The sequence below is a fragment of the Frieseomelitta varia genome, unplaced genomic scaffold (assembly GCF_011392965.1).
Source record: "Frieseomelitta varia isolate USP_RPSP 00005682 unplaced genomic scaffold, Fvar_1.2 scaffold_372, whole genome shotgun sequence".
Taxonomy (NCBI): domain Eukaryota; kingdom Metazoa; phylum Arthropoda; class Insecta; order Hymenoptera; family Apidae; genus Frieseomelitta; species Frieseomelitta varia.
In genome coordinates, this window is record NW_025110115.1 from 424,219 (window position 1) to 450,026 (window position 25,808).

Genomic DNA, 25,808 nt, shown 5'->3' on the forward strand with positions numbered 1-25,808 from the left:
TTTTTTTTTTTTAGAAATAATTCGGTTATTAGGTTAACAATTTTCTTCTCAGTCTTCGGTGAACATTAGCTATTACAACATGTTACATCGTGTCAAATGTAAAGCCTTGTATGTATATACATAATTTGTGTTTTTTAATCTTCAGTTTGAAGATCGGAAGTGTAGATTAGCCGATTTACCTTTTCTTTCGAAAAATCGAAACCGGCTCACAATCTAAACGTCAAAAGTAATAATATATAATAATATTAATAATATTTAAAATATTTATAATATTAATAATATTAAAATAATATATAATGATGTTAATAATATTAAATTAATAATTTTATAATAATATTTTATAATAATGTTAGAAGAAAATTAATAATTTAATAATAATATTAAAATTGCCAATGTTGGATCTTTTTTAAACTTTTATCCTAGAATCTTCCAACATCCGTTTAATAGAAAAAAAAAAAGATTGCCATTTTCATGGAAGAAGAACTTGAACTTGCGTAAGAAACCATTGCATAAGAAAAATACTTTTAATTTTCCTCGCGCGTACGTAATTTCAGTTCTCTCAATTCTTGATAATTCTGCGTGGTATCGAACAATCCAACGCTGTTGCATAAGCTGTTACTCATTGGAAGGCTACGCGAACAGTAAGATCGCGTGCTCCACCTTGCAGTGATACTTATTAGGCATTTTTCTCCGCTGAAAGAAGTTCGACAACCTCGAAGCAGTTTCTGTTTTTATCCTACTAACGTTACGTTCGCCACATTACGAGCGTCTGTACCATTATCTAGCTACTCTATACTGGCTATTTACATTGCAATCACTTATCTACGGATATGTATTATTCATCTACGAAAGGCAATCTTCTGGTGCGCCAGACGTAATTCTTTCTGATCGAGACCATTCTGCAGTTTCGTTTTGCTCGCTGATTAAAGTTTTCATTAAACGTTACGTTGTTGGTTATTCGGGAATATCATTTCTTTTATTTTGAAAGTGTAACTTTTTTTTTCTTTCTTTCTTTAGAAAAACTAAGAATTTACGCGAACTTTTTATTTGTAAACAATTTATGAACTGAAATCATGAAATACTCATTTCAATCGCTTTTGGAATTTCGTTGCTGAATGGAATCGCATAATGGATCTGCGACATCTCGAAATAAAAGAAAATGGATTTACACCTTACGCTTTCAAAATGAATGATTCGTGCAATGAAACTGAAAATTCGAGCATATTTAATTTTATATGTACAATTTTTAATCAGTTCATTGTTTTTTATTCGTGTGGAAAATATGGAATATATTTATCATATATTAATACGTTTAGTTTCTCCTTAATTCAAATCACGACTCTGAAAAATAACTATTTTTATTATATTTATTATATTTATTAAATAACTATTGAAATTAAAAGTAATTGTTTCTATGTCAAATAGATTTTTCAATGAATGTTCATCTGTATGTTTAACTTTTCACTCGAAACAATTTTCTTGAAGTTAAAATTAATGATTTGAATGTCAAATGTATTTTTAATAATTATTCCTGATTTTTCGCAAATATGGGATATATTCTCTATATATTCTCTTTTTTTCTAAAAAAAAAAAAAAAATACATTGAATGTTATTGCGAAGTTTTCTTCAAAAAATAAAGAAATCACGATCGTTTTCTAAAGTCAGTGTGAATCCGTTTCTCAAGAAATTAATGCGTCACGGGAAACAATTGATTAATGTAAAAACTTGACTATTACAATTCAGCATTGTGGATGTTCTCATAAAACTTAACGGAGCGCGCAGCGAACATTGAGAATATTACGGTTAAAAGATCAAGTAAAAAAAAAAGGGGGGAAAGCGTAAATGAATTAGCCATCCAGAAAATGTAAGATACGCACTTTCAATTCGTTAAATTTTTTTCGTTATTTTATTCTCGTTCGAGCAGAAGACGTATGTTTTATTTAAATATATCCTATATCTATAAAATAAAAACAAAGATGTCAGATTTTTCGATATAAAATTAAATTAAAAATTAAATTGAATTAGGAAAATTGAAATAAATATTAAATTTGAAAGAATTAATTTACAATGGAAATGGATCTTAATGGAAAGAGGAAAATTGCCATTTTTTTTTTTTTTTATTAATGGGAACGAGAAATAATCGATATTACACTTCACTCATAATTGAAGTTTTAGATCAAAATTTGTAAAGTTTTCCTTATTCTAAAACAGTTTAATTCATTGTCATTTACAATCCTTCGTAATATTATCATTTTATTATTTTCTTCCACATTCCGCCAAGGAATTTAACATAAAAAGGAAAGATCATACGCAAGTTCATTCACCTTTTCATTATCTAATCTTCAACCTGTACGCTGTACCTCTTCATTTATACACGTACACGTGTCCACCTTATGTATAAACGTTTTCGTTTCTTTGTTCCGTTCTTTGAAGGCACTTTCAAAATGAACGCCTTCTTCAAAAGTGCACCCTCGTCGTTGCAATTGCCATTAATCGCTGAAAACATTAAGATGTCGTCACGTCTTACAACTTCTGTCGAGAAAGAAAACAACGATCCTACGTCTCGGTTGAACGTGATCAGTTTCGCCGTGTTTGGCAATTAAATACAACGGTTAAGTAGAAATTAAGTTTCTGTAACATCACTTCCCGGTACCAAGCGCGATCGTTCTTCTGCTCTACTAATTTGTCGGCACCGTGGCGGCGAACAATGCAATTTCACTTGCGCGTCAAACGGAAGAGGCAAGAAACCGGAGGACGTTTTATTTCGTATCCCACTCTGTTCCCTCGTCTTTTTCTTACCGGGACACACGGTGCACGCGTGTACAAATATCGGTAGAAAGTTTGCAAGCATCTACGCGAATTTACGCGATAATTCAGTCTTTCAACAATACAAAGTATTCTGCAATTGTAAATTATCAAGAACGATATAGATCCTCCTGCACGATATTTAATGTATAAGTGAAATTTCGGGAATTCTACTTGTAACTGATTATTATAAAATTTAACCACTTGCGCTGGCAACTGATGATTGCGGACCATAACGAGTGACCGAACCGTATACAATAATTCGTCCCTTTCTTTTTCTCTTGAACTCGGTCGGTACGATGTCACTGGATAGAAATTATTATTGAGAAGTAATAAATTTATTATTTGTTTTGCCTGGGTTATACTTAAAATACACTTAAAACCGAGAAAATATTGCACTTTTGGGACAAAAACTTCTTGATGTGTATGGCATGTCATCCCAGCGCAAGAGGTTAAGAAAGACGTCTGTAATAATTTGCAATTTGTAATTCAGTAATGTTATTTAGTTCGTTATTAGTATTGTTTAATAAATCATTATTCATTAGGAACGTATACAAATACGAACGTACAGAACATTTTCAATGTAAATTTCTTAACATTCTCAGAGATGCTTTTTACAATTTCTCTTATTCTCTGCATCTTTTTGTATTTTCGAGATGCATAAAAATCCCTAGTGTAATTGAAATTTATATTTTTTCATACTTGTGTGCATTCCATACTCATACTACAAATGCATAAAAATCCGCAGTCTAATGATAAGTAATTTTTCTTCAATAGTGCACGATGAACGTGATAAATGATGATAATAAATTTACAACAATTGTGAGTCACTACAATCGAATGACCTTCGAATTTATCTCTGCAAGAGTGCTTGTAGGATAAATTACTGCAAATAGAAACAATGATATTTACACTCTACAACGCAATTATGAAACTACTAGGAAAAGCTTTTCCAAATAATCGTCTAAATAATTATTAAGTAATTATAAATAAATCTAAATAATCGTCTAAATAATTATTAAGTAATTATAAATAAATCTAAATAATCGTCTAAATAATTATTAAGTTATTATAGATATAAATAATTAGACGTTCTAAATAATTATTAAGTAAATATTGGAAGAATTTATAACAAGGAAATGATATAATTTTCACTCCAAAGTCTCACAAAGTTTCCAAACTTTTGCTTGGTAGTGTACGTGTCAGTACGATTGTGAAAATAGTTACATAAAATTACGATATCGTGGGATAAGTTGGAAGAACGTGGCGCGCATTTGACCCGTGTCCGGGGGCCGTTTCTTCGTGAATTATGCAACCCTTGTCTTCGCAGTTTTGATCGTGCTTTCTCTTTCGTGAACTTGGATCTGTACTTCCTTAGAAGTAAGATTTAATGGTATCGAAGTGATAAAACTGACCATCTGGGCTGTATTTAATCAAGTCCTCGTCGCAAGATCGTAGCAGATCGTTTTATTTACACACATTTGTATTCTGTATACTCAATATTTTTCAGCGTTAATTTTAGCATGTGTTCAGTCGATTTTCCGTTTCAATAATATTCTCTCTCATCTGTTTCATTTCACTTTCGACAAACATACGATTAAAATTAAATACGAGATTTTCTTCATATTCCTCGCATTCTCAAGCAAAAGCTTGTTCGAGTTGACTTTACAAACTCACAAGTGGAAAACCAAAAAGAAGCTCACGTGGTAATTCGCCAGAAATTTGAATTTCAAATCGCGGCGAGGTGTTAAAAGACAGAGAACCAAGCGAGAAAGACAGTCGTAACCTCGAGTAATTCTAGACGGCTACTAAACTTCGAGCCTAGTATCTGCATTACGGTTCACCGTGACCAGAGTCGCGACATTCTAAGGAACCTTACGATCGTTCTAGCTCGGTATGCCGGTCTCGATTCCCCGCGTTCCAGCAACGCACCGTATGTTTCACGCACGTACCGCTTCGAACATGTTCTCCGTTTACGAGTACGCGCGAAGAACCGAGAGAAAAACTCGAGAAGCACAACCTTGTTGTATACCGACGCAAGTATTCGAGAGTACTGGAAAAACGTTTAGAATCTTCGAGGTATGAAATACCATCGTCTTTATCTGAAATATGCTCATGTACGAGAAAATAAAAATTAGCTTCGTTTAATTATTAAACAAAATTTGTACCGATGAAAATTAGCGATTTGAAATTTGCGTTAATCGAATATTGGCGGTTTAACTCTTTCTCGGGATGGATTCTTTTTCGATGACTAATGCAATAATCCTTACTATTCATATATGATATGATATAATATATAATATTAAATTTAATAATGAATATAATTAATATAATATATAATATTAATATAATGTAATATATTGTATAATATATAAAAAATTTTAATTATATTAATATATTATAATATATTAAATTTTAATTATATTAATATATGAAAATATGTAAAAAAAATTAGGTTCAGAATATTTTTGAAAATGAGATATATTATTCTATCAATGTTTTGTATTGGGATCATATGAACATATGAACGTTTGTATGTCAATATATGAACATATGTCAGCATATGAACACATATACATATCTTTTCTCTTAATATTATGAAAATTGGACTTTTATGTAATATTTTATATTACATTATATTTCACACTTTTATGTAATATTTTATATTACATTATATTTTACACTTTTATGTGATATTTTATATTACATTATATTTATACTTTTATGTAATATTTTATATTATATTATATTTTATATTAACTACTATATGCAATATTTTGTATTATTTTGTGCAATACTTTGACGCAAATGAAAAACACTGATGTAATGTTTTTACAAAAAAAAAAAAAAAATGGTAATTATGGTAGTATAACTTACAATGAAAAGAAAAATTACATTTCTTTCAATAGTAAACCAAAAATTATCATTATTCACTCGCAATGTAAAAATTGATCCTTATTTTTTATGAAAGAAACAAAACAAAACATAGGCAGGTTGAAGTCGGCAAATGAAGTATAAAGTATAATGCTTACTATAAATTCATTTCTTGTAATTTTCGACTTAACCCACACGTCGTTGTGTAATTGAGGAAAGAAATTTACTTATGGTTACATTTATTAAAATTTATTACACGCAGAAAGAATGTTCCGAGAGAATCAGTAATTTCAATTCAATTTGCCAACACCTCGAGATTTCAGTGTTTTTTTTTTTTTTTTTTTTTTTAAATAGCCTCGTGTACCTGCATTGAGACAAATTTTTCTCGAGGTATAGTATTTCGACGTCACGAAGGATAATCAGCTCGCTATTGAACTCGAGCGCGTAAAGTTATCGTCAACTGCGGCGAAGCATGTGCGTTTTCTGCAACGTTAGTTGGAAAGCTCGATGGACATACACACACACACACACACATACACAGAATTGGTATGTCGGTTACCGACGACTTTCTGAATGCGTGTCACCTTTTTGCGTGATCGAGAAAACGGTACTCGACTGACGAGCCGAAGAACCCAATCTTTTTTCCACGGCTTTTTCCTCGGTTATATCCGAACGTGCACGCGTTACGTGACAGAACGTTTCCACGCTACGTACACATATGAATTGCACTGTAATTTAACGTTATTGTGATCGAACGCAGAATATTTCCCGACACGTTACAGAATAACCGAGTTTGATCGGATACTTTTTTCAGCTACTTCCTCGATCGCTGTCGCGAATACGTCTCGCAAAGATTCAATGTCGAACAATTCAATGTCGCGTTTGAAAGACATAGAAGAGTTGCCAATTTGAAAATCACGGCTGACTTGGAGATTGCATATAATTTTAACTGTATTATTGAATGTAATTTGATCTATGTACTTTTTGTTAATTTGATCTTAGTTAGTTTAATCTGTGTAATTTAATTTAATCTATGCACGTTTGTTAATTCAATCTGTGTTTAATCTATGTAATTTAATTTAATCTACGTTTTCTACGTTTGTCATAAACACGTAGAAAATATCTACGATCTTTGGTTGTTTTTTTTTCTTTTTTTTTTTAAATGTCGATAACTGATGAGCAAATTGTCTTGTTTCGACTTAGTGTAAAAGTATTTGCATTAACTTCTACTGTCGTCTATCCAATTGACGCTTCTTAAGCAAATTTAATTCTTCCGATGTTCTCGATCTTGATCTCACTTCGAGAACATTCTGGTATATTTATTGATATCTCTAGTGTCAAGTATATATAAAATTTCTTTCAACAAAAATAACAAGGAGTGAATTTTCGCTTATCTAATGACCCACTTTACATACAGAGTCAAATATCAGTTAAACATCACACTCATATCTTTATATTTGATACTGGTGTTTGATATTCAACTCGCGGTGTTTGATATTAACAATAGTCTAGTGTGAGAAATATTCAGAACACTGGAATTGTGGCGTTGGACAGATTCTTAATCGTCGACAGGTTTGCATCGATCGTAGAGATCAATTTACATAAATCAATTAGCATAAAAGCGGATTTTTATGCATTTATGAGAAACTTGGAGTTACAAAAAAGGCATAGAAGCACGTAACGTGCAAAAATATATAGGATGTTTAAAAAAATAATACTCTTTACAATATTTAACGTTGGAACAAGATTTCCTTTTTTTTTATAACTATCCGTAGTTATTCGTACAGAAATACTACTAATAACATATTTATATAAATATATTTATTTCAACTATTATTCATTTAAATAATTATTTGTTAATTATTATCATTTAAATAATTTGTATGTAAATGTAAGTATTTAAAGGTCAGCCTATTCTAGTGTTAACAATTTTCCTCCATAGTTCTACCTTTATGACTATTTCTTCGTAGAAATGTAAAATTGCATAAACATCCGCAATCTATTCATGACCTTTCAATACTTCCTCCAGCAAGGTACTGTTACTCGTGAAAAAACTGTCTCCAACTTCACTGCCGTTTGTAATTCATTCGCATTCGCGTAACACCGTAACGATTGTTCTTTCAACTTCAACAGCATTCCGACTCGTCAGTCTCTTTCAAGAAAATATCCCCGATTTCATTTTGATTGATTTTGAAATATTCTAACATCAACTTGTGTAAGAACATCAAGCTTGTAAAGTCTAACTAAAATAATTCTCTAAATTCTGTAAACATATCGAGCAACATTTGTATATATTTTCAAGATGCTTTTTGTAAAGAAATTAATGTGCGATTAAAATCGACAAATTGGCCGAGAATTTATTAAGTAGGATATGATTTAGTGTCTAGATTGAAGCTTAAAAAGAAGAAGAAAAGAAATGACGTTATCGTGTTTTACAATATCCATATTCTTGATATTAATTTGAGCACGATCAGGCCGCTCGTTTATTACGATGAGCCTCGTAAACGTACGTTTAACGCGATGTACTTCTTTGCAATTAATCTAGATTGCTAACCACGGAGTAAAGAAAGTGTGACAAACCACGGGGATTTAATAACGTCATGCCTTATTAACGCGAGAAGATTGTAGTTAAAGATCGTGGAAAACCGAAGGAATATCGAAAAATTAATACTCCGGTGGTAATTTGAAATGGACCAATGTTTTTTATTCGAGGAACAAACGTTCCACGCTGAATTTTACGAGTAAATTTTACGAACATTGGTGAATTGTTCGATTATTTTGTAAAATTGTAAAAGAGAGATTCGTAGTTTGAATTTACAGATCATTCTTTTATTTTATCGCACTGTCAAAGGATTGACTCGTTATATTCTATTTCTTAACTACTTGCGCTGGCAACTGATTGCGGACCATAACGAGTGACCGAACCGTATAGAATAATTTGTCGCTTTCTTTTTGAACTCGTCGGTATGATATCACTGGATAGAAATTAATGAGACATAATAAATTTATTATTTGTTTTGTTTTACTTAAATATACTGGAAACTGAGAAAATATTACAATTTTGGAACAAAAAATTCTCGACGTGCGTGGCACGTCATTCCAGCGCAAGAGGTTAAATATTTTTTCCAAAAAACTCATCTAACATTTTCTTGTCGTTTTTCTCATCTTGATCCTATAATTTTACAAAATTTCAAGAAATTAAGAAATAATTTCTGGTGTCCTCGATAGGTCAATCTCAATATATTCTATTTCTTAAATAGACTACGAGAGAAAATTGCAAAAACTCACCTAACATTTTCTCGTCATTTTTTTTATCTAGATCGTATAATTTTATAAAATTTCAGGAAATAATTTCTGATGTTCTCGATAGGTCAATCTCAGTATATTCTATTTCTTAAATAGACTACGAGAAGAAATTCCAAAAAACTCACCTAACACTTTCCCTTCGTTTTTTTCATCTAGATCATATAATTTTATAAAATTTCAGGAAATAATTTCTGATGTCCTCGATAGGTCAATCTCAATATATTCTATTTCTTTAATAGACTACGAGAGGAAATTCCAAAAAACTCACCTAACATTTTCCCTTCGTTTTTTTCATCTAGATCCTATAATTTTATAAAATTTCAAGAAATAATTTCTGATGTCCTCGATAGGTCTCAATATATTCTATTTCTTTAATAGGCTACAAGAGGAAATTCCAAAAAACTCACCTAACATTTTCCCTTCGTTTTTTCCCATCTGGATCCTATAATTTTATAAAATTTATAGGTCAGTCTCTTGGCTCATTGTTGCCATTTTATAACAGCCACCTGTTCGCAATTGTCAATTCCACGAAACGAGTGATAGCAACGAATTCCGAAATTCGTAAATTCACAATAATCAATGTAAAGCTTCCTGGAAACTCGTATGGATTACATATTGAAAATGACATTCCAGTGTTCATTATGCAGAACTCTAGCTTTCGCCGAGCTACGCACGCGCGCGTATCGCGCGTAATACTTGTTCTCGTGTTGCGTGGAACGCGTATCGGGAACGATATTTGCCGATCGCGTGGGTGTATGCTCACGCATCGTTGTGCAGGTGTCGTAGGTTCACTCGGATAACACGAGTTACCTTTTCCAGATATGTACCTCTCCGAGCAACTCGTGGAACTGGAAACGGTGTATCGATTCCGCTGACTGTACTTTGGTTACACGCTTTAGCGGTGTACACGCGAAAAAGAGGACAACTCGACGTGAAACTTCGAGCGACGCAGACCGGAGCCTTCGCGCTCCTTTCTCGCGTATAAAAATTATTCGCGATGTGAAAATCGCGTAGGAGATTGACGATTTTTCGGTTGTTGAAAATCAGACTCGCTCTCTAACTGAATTCTAACGTGTTTTCGATCGGAACGTGCACGCTTCGCTTTCGAAACGAAATGTCGACGTTAATTTGTCAGGAAACAGCTGTTAATATTTATTGTCGAGCAGTTTATTTGTTTCGTTGATACGTAACAATGGGCAGATTTCATTTTATTTCTCGAGAAGCTTAAATGCGAATTTCGAGAGTTATAGAAGAGACACTTAAAAGATAAATAGATGGACATTAATGTACTAAAGTGTAAAATGCATAGGTATTTACGAGAGGCATTTTTTTTTTTTCACTCACTTGCCAACACTCACCTTGACACACATTTCTTGCAGTTGCTCATGGAAATTGCACCTGAAATGCGACTGTGATACGAAAGTTTGTTATAATCCTATAAATGATTGTACTGACTATAGGTGGACCCTGAGAGAGATATATTTATGAATTTGTAAATTTCCCACAAATACATGAATGTTAACACGATTATCCTACAAAAAGATAAATAATACAGCACTTGCTATGTCCAAGTTCATCGCTATTGTAGTTTGGATTGTAGTTAAATACCTGAATAATGCAAATCATCGATTTTTAATTTTTCAGACAAGCCTTACAAACCTACAATAATATATTTTTAAATCCGAATGATTTTTCGTAAAAGTTCTTTGTTGTGTTACGAACTTCCTCCTATTTCTTGCATTTCAACACCAATGGTATTCAAAATGATATTCGTAATTTTTCAAACAAATTTTATAGACTTACAATGATTTATTTTTAGAGATTTGAATAATTTTCTATGAAACACATGAATAAAAATTCACGTTCTTTATCGTTTCTTGTTTCTTGCACTCTGATTTAACATTTTGTAGATTTTGCAAGCTTTTGCAAGCTTCATATTTCAGTTTTCGATAGTTCTGATATTGAAAAAATGAAATTTTATAAACTTACAATATTTTTAGGAATTTAAATAATTTTCCATGAAACACATGAATAAAAGTTCACGTTCCTTATCGGTTCTTGTTTCTTGCACTCTGATTCAACATTTTGTAAGTTTTGCAAGCTTTTGCAAGCTTCATATTTCAGTTTTCGATAGTTCTGATATTGAAAAAATGAAATTTTATAAACTTACAATATTTTTAGGAATTTAAATAATTTTCCATGAAACACATGAATAAAAGTTCACGTTCCTTATCGGTTCTTGTTTCTTGCACTCTGATTCAAGATTTTGTAAGTTTTGCAAGCTTTTGCAAGCTTCATATTCCAGTTTTTGATAGTTCTGATATTGAAAAAATGAAATTTTATAAACTTACAATATTTTTAGATACATTTGTAGAAATTTAAATAATTTTCCATGAAACACGTGAATAAAAGTTCACGTTCCTTATCGGTTCTCGTTTCTTGCGTTCTGATTTAAGTTTCGCATACTTTACAAGCTTCATATTCCAATCTTCGATGGTTCTGGCATCGAAAAATGGAAATTTAAAGGCGTTAGAATCCGAAACCAGCGACTTTCCAGCAGAAGGAAACGCTGAAAAATATAATTAAAATATCGTCGCTTATCGTTATTCCGTGGGGCCGTGGAACCTTGAACGTGAAAGCCCGCCCACTCGTATCCAGGCCGGAAAGCAGGAAGTGAAAAAAAAAAAAAATCAGTTTTATCAGCGGTGCTCGTTTCCCCTCGTTACACTATCAGAAACGAGCTCGCCGGTATCGGGAGCGTTTCGCCTCTACGGTTACGCGGCGAAACGTTTCGCGTAAATTGCCAAAAGGGGTTGTTCGCGAAATCGCTCGGGGTAATTGCGCGGAATTGTTACGCGCACGTAACCGTTGAACCAGAATGAACGAGAACGAGCACGAGCACGAGCACGAGTGGCGTTTAACCGTTTCGAAGTTCAACACCGAAAACGATCCCGACGCACACTGATATTCGTTCTCTTGGCGTTGTTCTGCGATTCGTTGCGATTCAACCAGAGGATAGAAAGAGGCGGCGGGGAGAGAAAGAATCTCCACTGTCGGCGGTTATCGAAGTGAAACGAACGAACTTCCGGCCCCTTTTTCTTCCCTCCCTCAGAGCCGGAGGAAAGTGTTGCAAGAGAGAAGTACGAGCGAACGAGCACTCGAAGGATCTGTGGATCGCGAGTGAAAATGACGAAGAGCACCGGGTACGCCGCTTTCAACGCGGCTGATCGATCGCGGTCGCTTCGAGAAATCACGCGACGCGTCACCTCGAGTTTGTTCTTCGACTGTTGCACCGTTGTCCCTTGCTACCCGAGGAGCGAACGTCGCACGCCGGAGGAATCGTCGAACGAGAGAATCTTGACGAATGACGAGCAACTGGAGATGAAACGAATGTCGTCGAACGACTCGTTGACGAGGAACGAGATCCCGGCGAACGTCGATGCCGATTGTTCGTTGATGCCCGATTGCAGTTGCGTGGGATCGAGAGATCCGGGGAAAAGCGCGTCGACGATCAGCGCAGCGAGTTCCGAGGACAGAATTTGCGCGTCGAGTGCCTCACTGTTCGGTATTAAACGCGTGGTGAACAGCTTGCCGATGCTATCCAGAACGAGCAGGAGGAACGATTGCAGCGAGAGCGACGGTGAATATTCTCTGTCGGACGTATTCCCGAGGCACGTGATCAAAAAATCGGACGAACAGAAGAGCTCGCCTTTGCATTCCGAGTTGTTCCCGAAGTGTCGAGTGCGGAGAACCAGCCAGCAGAGGAGCTGCGATAACAGTTCCCAGGATGGAATAAGTCAGTTTCGTCCTATTTCTTCTTTTTTATTTTATGATTAAATCTACCTTCTGGTCATTAGCTAGGTACTGTTTCCTTCTTTTCAAGACGATTATATCTTATGGTAGATGTCAGTTTCTTTTAGATAGTTCAGGACATTTCCTATGTGTTTCTGCGACGTCAGGGCTGCCGGTGAAGTTATTTTGTATTTTCGAGCGTGGTGTTTGCTGCATTCAAATAGAAGATGATTGGTTGATAAAATTCGGTTGCATTAGATACACATTGGCGGTTCTGTTTTTTTTTTTAAATAGATACTCATGTGCGAGTTTGCAGTGTCCTGTTCTATGCCTTGTCATGACTATTCTGTCTTTTCTTTTCATGTTGTGAGTAGGTATTGTTTGATAGAAATCTTGGATTATATCATGAGTTTTTGTTTTCTTGGAGGTGTTCCATATTTTGTTCCATGATTGTTTTTCAGCATGGTTACAACAAGGTAATCCTGGATAAGGAATTCGTCTTTGGATGACATCCGAGTTTCGTCCTATTGTAAACCAATGTTCTTGGTTCTTTTTTTTTTAATGTAATAAATTCGATTATGTCGATCTTGTCAAATCAAACAATCTGAATCTCAAGAAGGGATTATTTTATGGATTTAAGTATCGTACGTACATTTGTAATGAATACAAATATATATTTATTTATGATATTTGTATATGAGTACAGAGTATAGGTAAATGATTAAATCGTCATTGTAATTGAAGCCAATTGAAAGTTACTTGTTTTCATGCTCAGGAATACAGTGTCATTCCAATACTGGGAGTAATCTAATTTATTTGCTCTCTGCCAACTATATGGAAGCTCGAAACATTGTTCAAATATATCGTGTGAAAGAGAAAATAAAAAAGAAAAAAGAAATTTCGCTGCAAAGGTGAAAACCGTTTGATTTATCGGTCAGTTATATTATTCATCCGTCTAATTGTATCATTTATGTTACAGATGACGGAAGTAGCTTGTCAGAAGCTTGCAGTACTCCGATCATTGGCGCAGGATCACGAACAGGCTCTAGTCACACAGTGATCGACGTAGATGACATGGATTCCGGGCTACATTCTGGACATCTTGCCACGCGTGCATCTTTGTCGAGTCTTGGAGTAAGTATCAGAAACGATACGTTCGGTAAATCTGTGACAACCTGCTGCGGTAACGTCGAAAACTGAACTGGACTCGAAATATTTCAAGAGCAGAATTCGTCGTTTAAATTGTTTTTAATGTATTCGAATTGTTCCTTAAAAGATTTCCAAAATGTTTAAAATGCAAATTTCTTCAGATTTCACAGAGTCGATTATGATCGATTTATTGTGATCGATCAGAAAATTTTTCTGAGAAAAGATAAAAGATTTTGGTTAGCTTGCAGTTTATTGTTACAGGATTTCTTTCTGAATTCGTTCGTTCGTTACAAATTACAATTGTACAATTGCGGTACAAATATGAATTGTTAATCGTGAATTGTTTTTCAGGCACGTTCAGATTCAATGGCGTCGGTTTATAGCGGTGCCGGCGAAGGACGGTGCTGTCGCTCGGTCGTCGTCACTGGAGAAGTCGAATTCGCGTTGCAATACGACTACAAGCACCTGGCGTTCGAGGTTCACGTAACCAAGTGCAAAAATTTAGCGCCGGTTGACGTAAAACGCAAACGATCCGATCCGTAAGTAACGCATGACTCACCGTGCCGAGAATGATTTATCAGAATCACGCTACCGATCACGCGTGTCTTCTAACGTACTAATTGTTTTCTTGCTTACCTGAATAGTTATTGCCAATTTGTAGGAGCTAGCGACACGTTAGTACATTTCTTTCCTTCTACAAACGTAGAATAGTACACCGTGACCGATGATTGCAATATTTTTTTCTCAATTTCATTCCTCTTGATAACAAAGTATCGTTGTAAAGAAATATTTTAGCGAAAGCAGTACGTGGAGTCAATATTTCTAATATTTAAAATACTTGTACCATTTTTTCAAAATTCAGAGGGAACAGTGATACTTAATTAAATTGTTAAAACGAGGGGCAAAGGGGGGATAACGAAGGCAATTATACAAATTTCTCGTGTAATTATTTGTTTTTGTTTTCATTCTAAACTGATGCGAATTCAACGTCCCAACAGATACGTGAAAGTGTACTTACTGCCGGACAAGTCGAAGAGCGGCAAACGAAAAACGAAGGTGAAGAAACACACGCTGAACCCCGAGTTCAACGAGACGTTGAAGGTAAGCATTTTCATTCGCGATCAGTATTGAGCATCGAAACAGCATTCGTCCCTTTCCCTTTGCTCCTGCATGAGAGTTAGAGCTTGGATGGTTCGCCACACCACGACATTTCAGTTCCACATGAGTCTGAGCGGCCTAGAGACCAGAACACTGTGGCTCACGGTTTGGCATTCAGACATGTTTGGACGCAACGATTTCCTCGGCGAGGTTCGAATGCCATTGGAGAACAAAATCTTCGACGATCCGACACCGAAGTGGTACCCGCTTCAGGAACGAGTAAGTCTACGATTACTTGTCTAGCATAAACGCATAAACAGGAGAGATGTTTCGTTATTGATGCAAGGAGGTACAAAGCGAGTAGCGAGAAATCAGTTTGTCAATGAATTATGCTTAGACTGGAAAGAAAAGTTCAGAGTGGAACGAACAAAATAGCAAATTTGCTGAATGCTACATCTCAGGATGAGAGGTACTAATTTCTTGCACAGATGTGTCATCGTTTTATTTGAATTGCCGAGCATTGTGGATTTAAAAAATTATTGACTTGGATACATGTTTCTTCTAGACGAGTGCAAAATTTATCGATAGTAAATATTTTAAACTTCTCTCAAAATAATTAAACTGTTTGTTGATAACTTTCGCGAGCAAACATATTATGAAAACTTGACTCATTTATATCTGTATACCTAATTTTGGCTTTTAAAAAAAATGTAAAAACATTTTGGATTAATACAAAGTGCTTGCTGTATTATACAAATAGCTTTTAAGTCAAATATTTAAATTGTACATGTAACGTTGAATAATATTAAATAATAAATTTAAATTATTAAATAATATTAAATAATAAATTTTAAATATTCAAAATACTTAAAAGTTTTTTCAAAAAATAATTCACGAGTGAAGTTAATTTCAATTTCATAGTTTTGTTTTAAAGCTGCTCTTGCGGCTTTCGATTCTCCAATGAAACTAAAACTTATCAGCCGGTAAAATTTTACGAATCGCATTCTACCTCTTTCTCACTAATTTTAAACACAATACAGATCGTTCTAGATATAAAAGCGCGGCGAGAACCGACCGAAGAAAGTAAGTCTTCGTACGGACTTAATTATCCTCCGTGCGTAAAACGTCTTTTATTTGTTTTTATTTACGTTAATAAAGCTATACACTTCGCGAGAGAGCAATATTGCACGATTCATTGACCAATGAAGAAGAGCATGAATGAAGAAAGCATTTCTACAGGAAAATACGCGATATACTTGCAAACGAACCTCTCACTGCACTACTTTGCGATGCGACTGCATGTGCAAGAATTAGAATCATTGCTAGAAACTTCCAAATTTTACCATTTCACAGTCATATAATTAGCATTGCCATTGCGTATGATTTTGTTTCTTTTTTTTTTTTTTAAATTTAATTGCTTGTGTAGCGAGTTAATAAAAATGATATTCAAAATATGAGACTACCTGAAGTACTAAAAATCTATTCAAAGCATATCAGTGTTCCTTTCCAAAATTACTTGATGTTTAATTTGAACGATCTTAAACGCCAAGACTGTCTCTTCTAATAGGTTATTGCGTATTCAGTTCTCATCGTGATGGCAAATTTTGCAGACAGAGCCGTTCGACGATCCTGTTGCATACAAGGGCGAGGTGATCGTTGGTCTGAAGTTCGTGCCACCGGATCCTACGCAACAGGAACGAGACCGAGAAGTAGGAGTGGATCGTGGTGCTTCCAAGTCGAAGAAGAACTGGAGTCGCGGCTCGTTGCACGTACTTGTGAAGGAAGCTAGAAATTTGCAAACCAGGGCGAAGAATTCGGGAACGTGCGATCCGTTCTGCAAAAGGTACATCTCTACAGTAAATCGTGTAACGGAAGAGACCTATGTACTGATTGTCAAACACTTTCAGTTATTTACTACCTGACAAAGGGCGTTCTGGGAAGCAAAAGACTGGAGTGGTTCGCAGATCTGGCGGTTCACCGGTGTGGGGCCATACTTTCATTTATAAGGACGTGAGTCTGCAAGAATTAGCGGAACGTGGGCTGGAATTGACAGTCTGGGACCACGATCGTATCGCTAGTAACGAATTCTTGGGCGGCGTTCGATTTAATCTTGGCACAGGTACATAAATCAAAGTAAAACTTAGTAACATATCATTCTAATGATAATCTTGTAAGAATGTCTTGAAAACGGCTGGTTTCTAGCCAGTACAATGCGATAGTTAGAATGATAATTCGGTGATCACTATCTTTTTTTTTTTTTGAGGAAGGTCACATATTTTATTTAGAAAACTTGAGATAATCTAACACTTTTACGAATGAATTTATTTGTGAAAGTCAACAATGTTTAAAATCTACCTTGTTCTTCGTTCACGATATTGCCATGGGAACTTTTCGGTCAATGTATAAAACAAATTAATTAATCTTTCGAAGGAAAACACTACGGGAAACCAGTGGACTGGATGGACGCAACCGGTCGAGAGCTATCGCTTTGGCAAAGCATGCTCGAAAGGCCCAACTTCTGGGTCGAGGGCGCTGTGACGTTGAGGCCAAACCTGCATAATCACGGGAAGAACAGCGCACCCTAAGCCTTCTCGTCTTAGTGATTTCCTTCGTGCTTAAGCTAAAGACACCGTTCGATCGCGAACATTGCACGTCTCCGTATCAACGAAGCTCGAAACGCTTCGGCCTAGTTTAACTTAAACACACGCATACGTATCATGTACATACATACATACGTGACAGTATACAACAGCGGACCACACGTTGATTAATTTCGGAATTACGATTTTCGAAAGAAGAAGAAGAAAGAAAGGCGAGAAAATAATCAGTGCCTTCGAGACCGATACGAAGGCGTTGTATCCTCTTTACAGGGCACAGTCTACAGGGTGTTCGCAGATTTACAGCGTTTTCCTCGTAAACGAGTATGTACGGAAGAGAAAAGAGTTTTTTTTTTTTTTAATTCTTTTACATTTGTGTTATCTTTTTAGAAATGAAGATGACACCTTCTTCTTAGACTTTTAATTTTTTAAAATAAAATGCTAACATATTTTTTTATGTTATATAAAAGTTATATAACTCAAGATAAACTCAATAAAATTTCACACGAGATAAGAAAGAAGAGAAGAAGTACGAATATTTTATGAATACATTTCTTGTGTATCAATAAAATAGCACGAAACATTTAAAAATTTTCTTTCATTTTTAACTTTGATCTTGTGTAACACTGAAGATCATTATGTGGTACGTCGTTGGTCATCGTTTTTGTATCATGTAAAAAAAAAGTACGTAGCATTTTATTTAAAAAATGAAAGTTCATCTCCATTTTAAAAAAATGGTGCAAATACAAAAAATTTTCATACACCACCATATTGCTTAGAAAGACCTGTTTTCCCCCTCTTTCATTTTTTCTCATATTTATCGTTTATGAGAAAAATGCTGGCTAGTAAATCTGTGAACACCTTGTTATTACAATTTAGGCTCTAAAGGAACCGACAGTGGTCGTTACGAAATATTGGCCTTTGAAATGCCCTAAGTAATCTAATCCTGATTCTAAAATTAATATCTACTTACCATTACGTCCAGTTTAATTTGTAAATGAGCGTAACTGCACGTTAGTTGGAATTTTAGTTTGCAGTTTTCGTTTGCTTTCGAGTACATTATTTCGTAGGTATTGTTTGGAATCACGTTCTTTCTCTCTATTTTTGAATTGTTGTATGAAAAATCGATATACGATATACGATATTCTTCGAGTAATTTTTCTTTGTTTTTCTATCATTGTATCCTTGCATGTCTTCTTCGTTATCTTTGTTACCTTTTCTTCGTTCATTTTTTAATCGTCCATTTCGTGTTTGCGTACATAGTATATATTCTTACAAAGCAAGTAAGATTATAGACGCGCAAAATTCGTGCAATACCGTGGAAACGACGTGTCCCGTTCTCTACACGTTGGATAAGAATTTGACGTTAGACGATAGCGGAGCAAAACTTTTTTAAACGCGGACATCCGTCCAATAGCGAGACGTGATGACTGTCGAGTATTCGTCGTGCACGAACGTTCTTCGTGGCCAAGTATATTATTATTCGCGATAGTAGGATACAGAACTTGGGGTTAACACGGCCTCGTTCCAAACGTGCACATTTTTGGGAAACGATTCGTCGATCGCAACAATACAATTTAATAGTCCTATCTTTCAGCGAACGAAAAGAAGAAACACAAATGATAAATGATATATATATATACATATATATTTTATGAAGTATATTTTACTTGACAATTAATTCAAGGATAAAAAGTTCCATCGTTTGGAACGTGGCTTGCATTGTAAACACTTCCCTTTCTTAAAGAGAAAGATGCTTCCAGTGTGTACAATACTCGAAACGATTTCTTGCGCTGAATACAGCCAGACCGGATGGAACGGTGTATTTAAGGAATTAAATATGACCGGTTCCTATTCTATAGAAATATATTCATATAAATGTTATATTTATACATATACGTAGGGATACACAATATATGATAGGCCATGGGGCTTTGAACCGGTTATTCGTCAACGGATGGAAGTCTTGGATTGAGTAAAACGAAAAGAAAACCAGTGTTTCGTAAGAAAGAAGCGTACGCGAGTAGAGGATGCGCTTGCGATAATACATAAATGTATGTAAGAAACACTGATCCGTGAACACTTCATTCTAGGAATATAGCAGTACTCGAGTAAGTATTAACTACATCCGGAACGAATCGAAAGGCTGACGTAATCGTATTTAATTAATTATTACAACGCCGAGTTTCCGGTTTATTTCATATAGGCAAGTATAGAGCGTAACATGGATCGTGTACTTATCCGTAAGGTTCTTCCTAAATACAGGGTTAACAATCGAGAGTATTTTAAATTACTGCCTTCGACGTAAGTTCTTCTCTTAAAAACGCGTGTCAGCGGACCGATCGATTAGGAAAAATTTGTCAATGCGAAACGAGAGTTTCAGAGATTCGATGAGCTGTGTTTGTTCGCGGAGAAAGCCGAGTTTGTTGCGTGTAGAAAGTATTGTTGCGAGACTATGTTGTGTACGTTTAAGGACCAATAACATTAAATTATGATAATAAAGTTGATGAGCAGGAAGAAAAGAACCGAGGTGTTGGAATTCATGACACGCGCGCGCGTTTTCTGTTTCCGTTCTCAGACTGTCGCGTAACACTCGAATTGGATCGTTCGATTCGAACGAAAATAGAGATATTACTTGGACATTTATTTATATGCCACTCATCAGTGTACGTGATAATAAAATTTTGTACGTTTACTCATAATGAATTCTATATTTTATTCAATATATGTAGATAGATAAAAAAAGAATTAACAACTATGAGATATAAATTCGAACAAACGCGACGTCAGGCACGTAGATGAGATTTTTCGTAATAAAACAAAGAGGGAAAAAAAGTGTCGAGAAAGTAAAAAAAGATTTGTGCATTGTTTCACTCAGTACCTGTTCTACGAGCCTGGATTACTGGTTTTTATCATTTGTTGGGAGAATATCGATCGTGGCCTACATTGCGAAGATACTCGACTTAATCTATGTTCAAAGATCGTTATTCGAAATAAATCGATTCCCTTCCGAATTCTTTCCTGAATATCGATGTTTGCATTTGCCAAATGCTCCTAGAACAGAAAAATATTGTCGTTGAAGCAATTTTGCACAAATTAATTTCATATATACAATTAAGACAAGGTAAATTTAATTCTACTGGAATATTTGGTTCATTGATGATAAAAGTGTTTTTATAGATTGAAATTAAATAATGACGCTGTATTTAATATTTCGTGAAGAGTGTTAAATATCTATTTTATTTAAAACTTAATTTCCTAATCAGGATTTCTGATTGATTTACTAACAATATAATACTATAGCGACTCAAACAATTATCTTTGATATTAACATTAAATTGATTCTACATTGTCAGATATTATACAATAAATATTCAATATTATACAGTACATACATACTCAAAACGTTAACAATACGATATCATTATTCAACTTTATTGGAGTAATTCTTCTACAGAAGAAAACAGAGTCGCAAGAGTAATAAAATGCTGATAATAAAGTATGAAAATCGTACCTTTGTGATCAAGAGGATCACGAATTGACGTTGGTAAAGGTGTATAATTAATGTTAAAGAAATAATCATCGAATTTATCCATCGGGTTTTGAACGAATTTTGACAATTCTGGGACAAATTTCACAGTCCTTGAGTATTTTCCTCGTCTTTCAGCGTCATTCCGTTCTTGTCGCGTAATAAATCGCGAATCAAGAAAACGAAGAGTCGGGGGTAGTACGTATATCGCGTATAATCTGTAACGATTATAATCTTCGTCGTCGGTTGACGTTGGATTGGTCAACTGATCGGGACATCCTGGATTGCCGAGCAGGCTTATGTACACCACGTTCGGACAACACTCCTGTATCCTTTTCAACGCGATATCTATATCTGTTATCTAAACAATTATTTATTTTTTATTATAAACTTATCATCGATATATTTCATAATCGCAGAACAAAATATATTTCATATCCAGACTTCTAAATGTAAATTATAATTATATATTTCATGATGTAACATCATTTAAAATAATACAATCGTGTAATAACATAGAAAAACTTTCCAATTAATCGATTCAATTATTATTTATAATTACATCGTTTAAGCAAACAAAAAGTTTAATACCGTTACTGATGAAAATATGCAAATTCGCGCCCTGATTATACATCACCGTCTCTTATTTACGACGATAAACGAAAGATGAACGATATAAATGTCATCGAACCGATTCGCATTCTCGATGATATAAGATACCAAAAGTGTATCATCGATGCACGTTTGGAATTTTAATCGAGATGAATAACTCATAAGCTGTTCCTTCACAAGTTTCCCAATCGCGGCGAGTACAGTTAACTCAACGACGAAGGCAAACATTTTATTTCACCTCCTTCGAATAATCATTGCAATACTTGTGCCAAAATCAAGCAATATGCGCAACATTAGCTCATTTTTAATCTTCGTTATTTTCTTAGCGTTAACAAGAACAAATATATCGTGCGTGTTTTTGGACTGTTCATTTATCAAAATCATTCGCGAGTGATACGATATCACAGAAGATTCGAAAAGATTAATGTTGGATTGACTAATAATGCTTCTATTCAGTATATCTGTACTTTCATAATGATCAAATCTATCAAAATAAATTAACAAAGTTTGGTAAACCTTTCTTCATTTTTAATTTCAATTTAGAATTTTTGCTTTTTTTATAAAAAGAAAAAAAAAAGTTAATAAAAGAGACCACGCAGATTGTCACTATAAATAGAAACTTTATAACATTTAAATACAGCGGAAGATAAATCTATCGGCATAAGATAACGATAACACTTAACAGCATTATACTAAAATGTATTTAAGCGTATATTTCGAAATGAAATTTTAGTGAAATAAAGAACCGAGAAAATAATTGTTCTTCCAATTCCACGGGATTGAAAGAACATTAACTAATGATTTAATCGTTCAATAATTATGTATGTAGACACTTGTGTGCTAATTAATGTACTCTGCAAAGAAGGTGATATAACACAGTAACAAGTGGCATACATATACTAAATAATTGACTGATTTAATACAAAGTAAAATATCGTAATTGAAAAATTATTAAAAGTCATTTAATTTATAAATTTGTTAACAATATACAACGTCAAATAATGCATGATCACCCCGTTAGTGATAATTTTAATACATTGAAATAGTGGTATAGCAAAAAACAAACCTTGTTATTGTTCAAACTGAGTGTGGTCAAAGTTGGCATATACGGTAATGTTCTGAGGTCCCGCAGTTTATTGTTGTCGAGTATCAACTCCTGGAGACTTTGGAAGTATTTAACAGCGCTGATAGAGGTTAGTTCGTTATAAGACAGATCTAAACCCATGCAATCATTACCAACGACACCCACTAACCCCTCGGGTATCTTTTCTGCTCGTTGTCCCGTGTACCAAGCCTGAATTATTAAAACCACGTGCAACAGTTTGCACAAAGAACAATCCAAAGTCCATTAAAATTGTATGTTGATAATAATATATATTATTTACCCGTCGACCTCGCACTGTCAATGCACTCCTGTTAAAGTCTCGCTGGCTCCGTTCCGCCATCTTGCACGCAAAGTACTATACCATGTACGATGAGAAATGATCATTAAACAATAAGAATGATAATACTTTAAATTGACAGTGTTGCCGCCATTACGGAAGATATTTCTACTAAAGAAAATACTTCACAATACGGCTCGTTGGTCTAGGGGTATGATTCTCGCTTAGGGTGCGAGAGGTCCCGGGTTCAAATCCCGGACGAGCCCGGTGAAATTTTTTAAAGTATTATTTAAAATTTCATTTTTTTTATTTGTAACGCTGCTAAATATTTTAATATAACCGTTTTTAACATAATGAATAAATAATAAACAATAAACGATGGAATGTAGGAAATAGATAACAAGTAGTAGTTCATATCTATGTGTTTCTTTTTCATATAAATATTATATAAAAAAAATAATCATTTTTTTTATATGATACAATTTATGTTCCACGTACAATTTCTCACTAAAATAATAAATTTACAAATATATGTACGTTTGGAGCAATATCCAGAGAAAAAGCTCAAACATAAAATTCAAAATAAAAAGTAAAAGAAGATAAAACATATTTTATTATTTTGAACTGTTCTCGCAATTTCATATAAAAAAGCTGATGATATATTAATATCGTCAATTAATATTTTTTAAAAATAAATACCATTAAAATAATATCTAAGCATATTCTAGTATTTTTAATATTAGTAAAATAGTATTAATCAAAATATTAATTCAATAATTGCGCTTTATATTATATATATATATATATATATATATAAGTATATCAAATATGTATATCTACAATTTCACTATAATTAGTAGCTAAAGTAAAGTTTTGCTTTAATTACTATTTAGATTAATAAACGTAGGAAGAAAAAGTATTTCAATAATTTTTATCGAATACCTTTTTCTCTGGATATTATACATATTTCAATTATTCTCTTTTTATAAGTTTTAGATATTATATTTTATAATATAGGTTCATTCAAACCTTTTTTTAACTTTTTGGGCGGTCTGTATGATATATTTGCAGTTCCAATTTTATTAGTGGTTACTTTCTTGCTAGTTGTATCTTTGTTTTGCTTTTTATTTTCTGAATATACAGATTCTGTGATTCTTTGCACAGTAGTATCAGAATTACATATATTTTTACTATCATTCTGAACAAATCTATTTTGCACCATTTCCTGCGTGTCATCGTTATTGCTGCTGTAGTATATTATAAATTATATAAATTTTTATTACATTTTCTATAATTAATGTTAAATAATGTTTTATTAATACCTTGTAGATTCTGTAGAAGTTTTATTATATTCATATAAAGTAAATTCATTATAAAAATTCATCGCACTTTGGAATATATTTGTACAATCAATAATATTTGGATCAAGAATTGTTATTTTAAGTTGCTCCTCTTTAAAACATTTTGTTTCAATATGCTCTGTATCAAACAATGAAGCATGAAATCTTATATCATTAAAATAGTATTTTTAATATATGATAAAAGAAACACACTTCTTATTAACTCTGCTCCTTCTACTTTGTATTCAGAAATTTCTTCATCCTTCCTTTTCACTAAATCTAAAAGAAATTTATGCTGACGACTAATTTCCATTGACGATATACATAGAGGCTTAGTTATAATTTCCCAAAAATCTTGAGATGTTCCTTTGGTTAAATTTACATCAAATTTCATCGTACCACCATCTATTTCAGCTCGTAACTTTATATGTTCCACAGATGCATTGATAATGTTTCTTGGCATATTGTTCAAAATGTTTAATATAACATTGTAATAGTTAAGATCCTCAATATTTAAAAGTGGATTCAATTTCTGAAAAGAACAATCAAATTGAATTTAGTTCATTATAGCTGGAAGTTTTGTAATAAATGTTACATCAAAATTACTTAGAACCTATAAAATACTATAAAATACTCATTGTAGTTAATTACCCGACATCTGTCTAAAATAATTTCTTTTGTCAGTGTATCCATCCATATTTCAATAAGATTAGTTAAAAAAACTTTAATTGTGTCATCTTCCTGGGTAACAGAAACCATATAAGTATCATTATTTATTTTTATGTTATTCCACGTACGACGTTGTTTACATTCATCAGAAATCATGTTCTTTGCTTTTATTAAATATAGTGATAAAAAGATTTATTTCAGAAGAATTTATGACACAAATTATAAGCTCTTGACAGTGAGAAACATAACCTATATTGGTTATGTTTCAGTTTCTTCTAAATTAATTAATTAATTCTTCTGTGATAAAAGTTTTTGATAATATACATTTTATACACATACAAATACTTTGATATGTTTTATATACATATAAACTTTGATATGTTTTTTTTTTATTTGATTAAATTTAAATACCACTAGACAAATCAAACTATCGATTTGCAAAATATCGATACTCGTATGAACGAAAATCGAAAAAAAAAATACTCCAATTAATAAAAATTTGCAAGTGTAAAAATAAGTGGAAATTAATTAAAATTATTAAATTCAAAGGAAGTGCAATAAATTTGAAATGGTATAAAAATATTTATTACATACGAACAAATATTGAAACATAAAAGATAAAAAGAAATTACGTATCTTCTTTACTTTTCTTAAC

The 25,808-nt window shown here is 33.4% G+C and overlaps 4 protein-coding genes and 1 non-coding gene across 11 annotated transcripts in view; 3 read left to right on the forward strand and 2 right to left on the reverse strand.

The window, feature by feature from the left end:
• The window catches only part of LOC122531077, a 69,142-nt gene extending 48,819 nt beyond the window's left edge, over nucleotides 1–20,323 (forward strand). For 3 of the 6 annotated variants that reach the window (XM_043658658.1, XM_043658654.1, XM_043658655.1), the window contains exons 12-19: nucleotides 13,757–13,911; nucleotides 14,278–14,465; nucleotides 14,571–14,600; nucleotides 14,925–15,027; nucleotides 15,142–15,303; nucleotides 16,635–16,867; nucleotides 16,932–17,143; nucleotides 17,455–20,323. In XM_043658658.1, the coding sequence (XP_043514593.1) occupies nucleotides 13,757–13,911; nucleotides 14,278–14,465; nucleotides 14,571–14,600; nucleotides 14,925–15,027; nucleotides 15,142–15,303; nucleotides 16,635–16,867; nucleotides 16,932–17,143; nucleotides 17,455–17,609 (1,238 nt within the window). In that variant the 3' untranslated portion in view covers nucleotides 17,610–20,323. The remainder of the gene's footprint in view (nucleotides 1–13,756; nucleotides 13,912–14,277; nucleotides 14,466–14,570; nucleotides 14,601–14,924; nucleotides 15,028–15,141; nucleotides 15,304–16,634; nucleotides 16,868–16,931; nucleotides 17,144–17,454) is intronic. The other 3 variants (XM_043658659.1, XM_043658656.1, XM_043658660.1) reach the window with 3 other exon arrangements.
• Nucleotides 19,470–24,295, reverse strand: LOC122531083 (leucine-rich melanocyte differentiation-associated protein). 2 transcript variants are annotated; one of them, XM_043658670.1, is made up of 5 exons: nucleotides 24,174–24,295; nucleotides 23,148–23,222; nucleotides 22,829–23,056; nucleotides 21,136–21,511; nucleotides 19,470–20,675 (listed from the first exon to the last, which is right to left on the reverse strand). In XM_043658670.1, exons 2-5 carry the CDS (start codon nucleotides 23,205–23,207, stop codon nucleotides 20,596–20,598), a joined length of 744 nt encoding a protein of 247 aa, XP_043514605.1. In that variant the 5' UTR covers nucleotides 23,208–23,222; nucleotides 24,174–24,295; the 3' UTR covers nucleotides 19,470–20,595. The 2 variants fall into 2 exon arrangements, with proteins under 2 accessions (XP_043514605.1, XP_043514604.1); XM_043658669.1 differs by lacking the exon at nucleotides 24,174–24,295 and having other exon boundaries at nucleotides 23,139–23,316.
• The window catches only part of LOC122531078 (tyrosine kinase receptor Cad96Ca), a 41,718-nt gene continuing 38,754 nt past the window's right edge, over nucleotides 22,845–25,808 (forward strand). Inside the window, exon 1 of the mRNA XM_043658662.1 lies at nucleotides 22,845–22,955. The gene's annotated coding sequence lies outside the window, so the exon portion shown is untranslated. The remainder of the gene's footprint in view (nucleotides 22,956–25,808) is intronic.
• On the forward strand, nucleotides 23,339–23,410 carry Trnap-agg. Its single transcript has one exon. It is a non-coding gene; the product is annotated as a tRNA-Pro (tRNA).
• Nucleotides 23,926–25,474, reverse strand: LOC122531080. The gene is made up of 4 exons (XM_043658665.1): nucleotides 25,136–25,474; nucleotides 24,698–25,016; nucleotides 24,467–24,623; nucleotides 23,926–24,391 (listed from the first exon to the last, which is right to left on the reverse strand). Exons 1-4 carry the CDS (start codon nucleotides 25,307–25,309, stop codon nucleotides 24,151–24,153), a joined length of 891 nt encoding a protein of 296 aa, XP_043514600.1. The 5' UTR covers nucleotides 25,310–25,474; the 3' UTR covers nucleotides 23,926–24,150.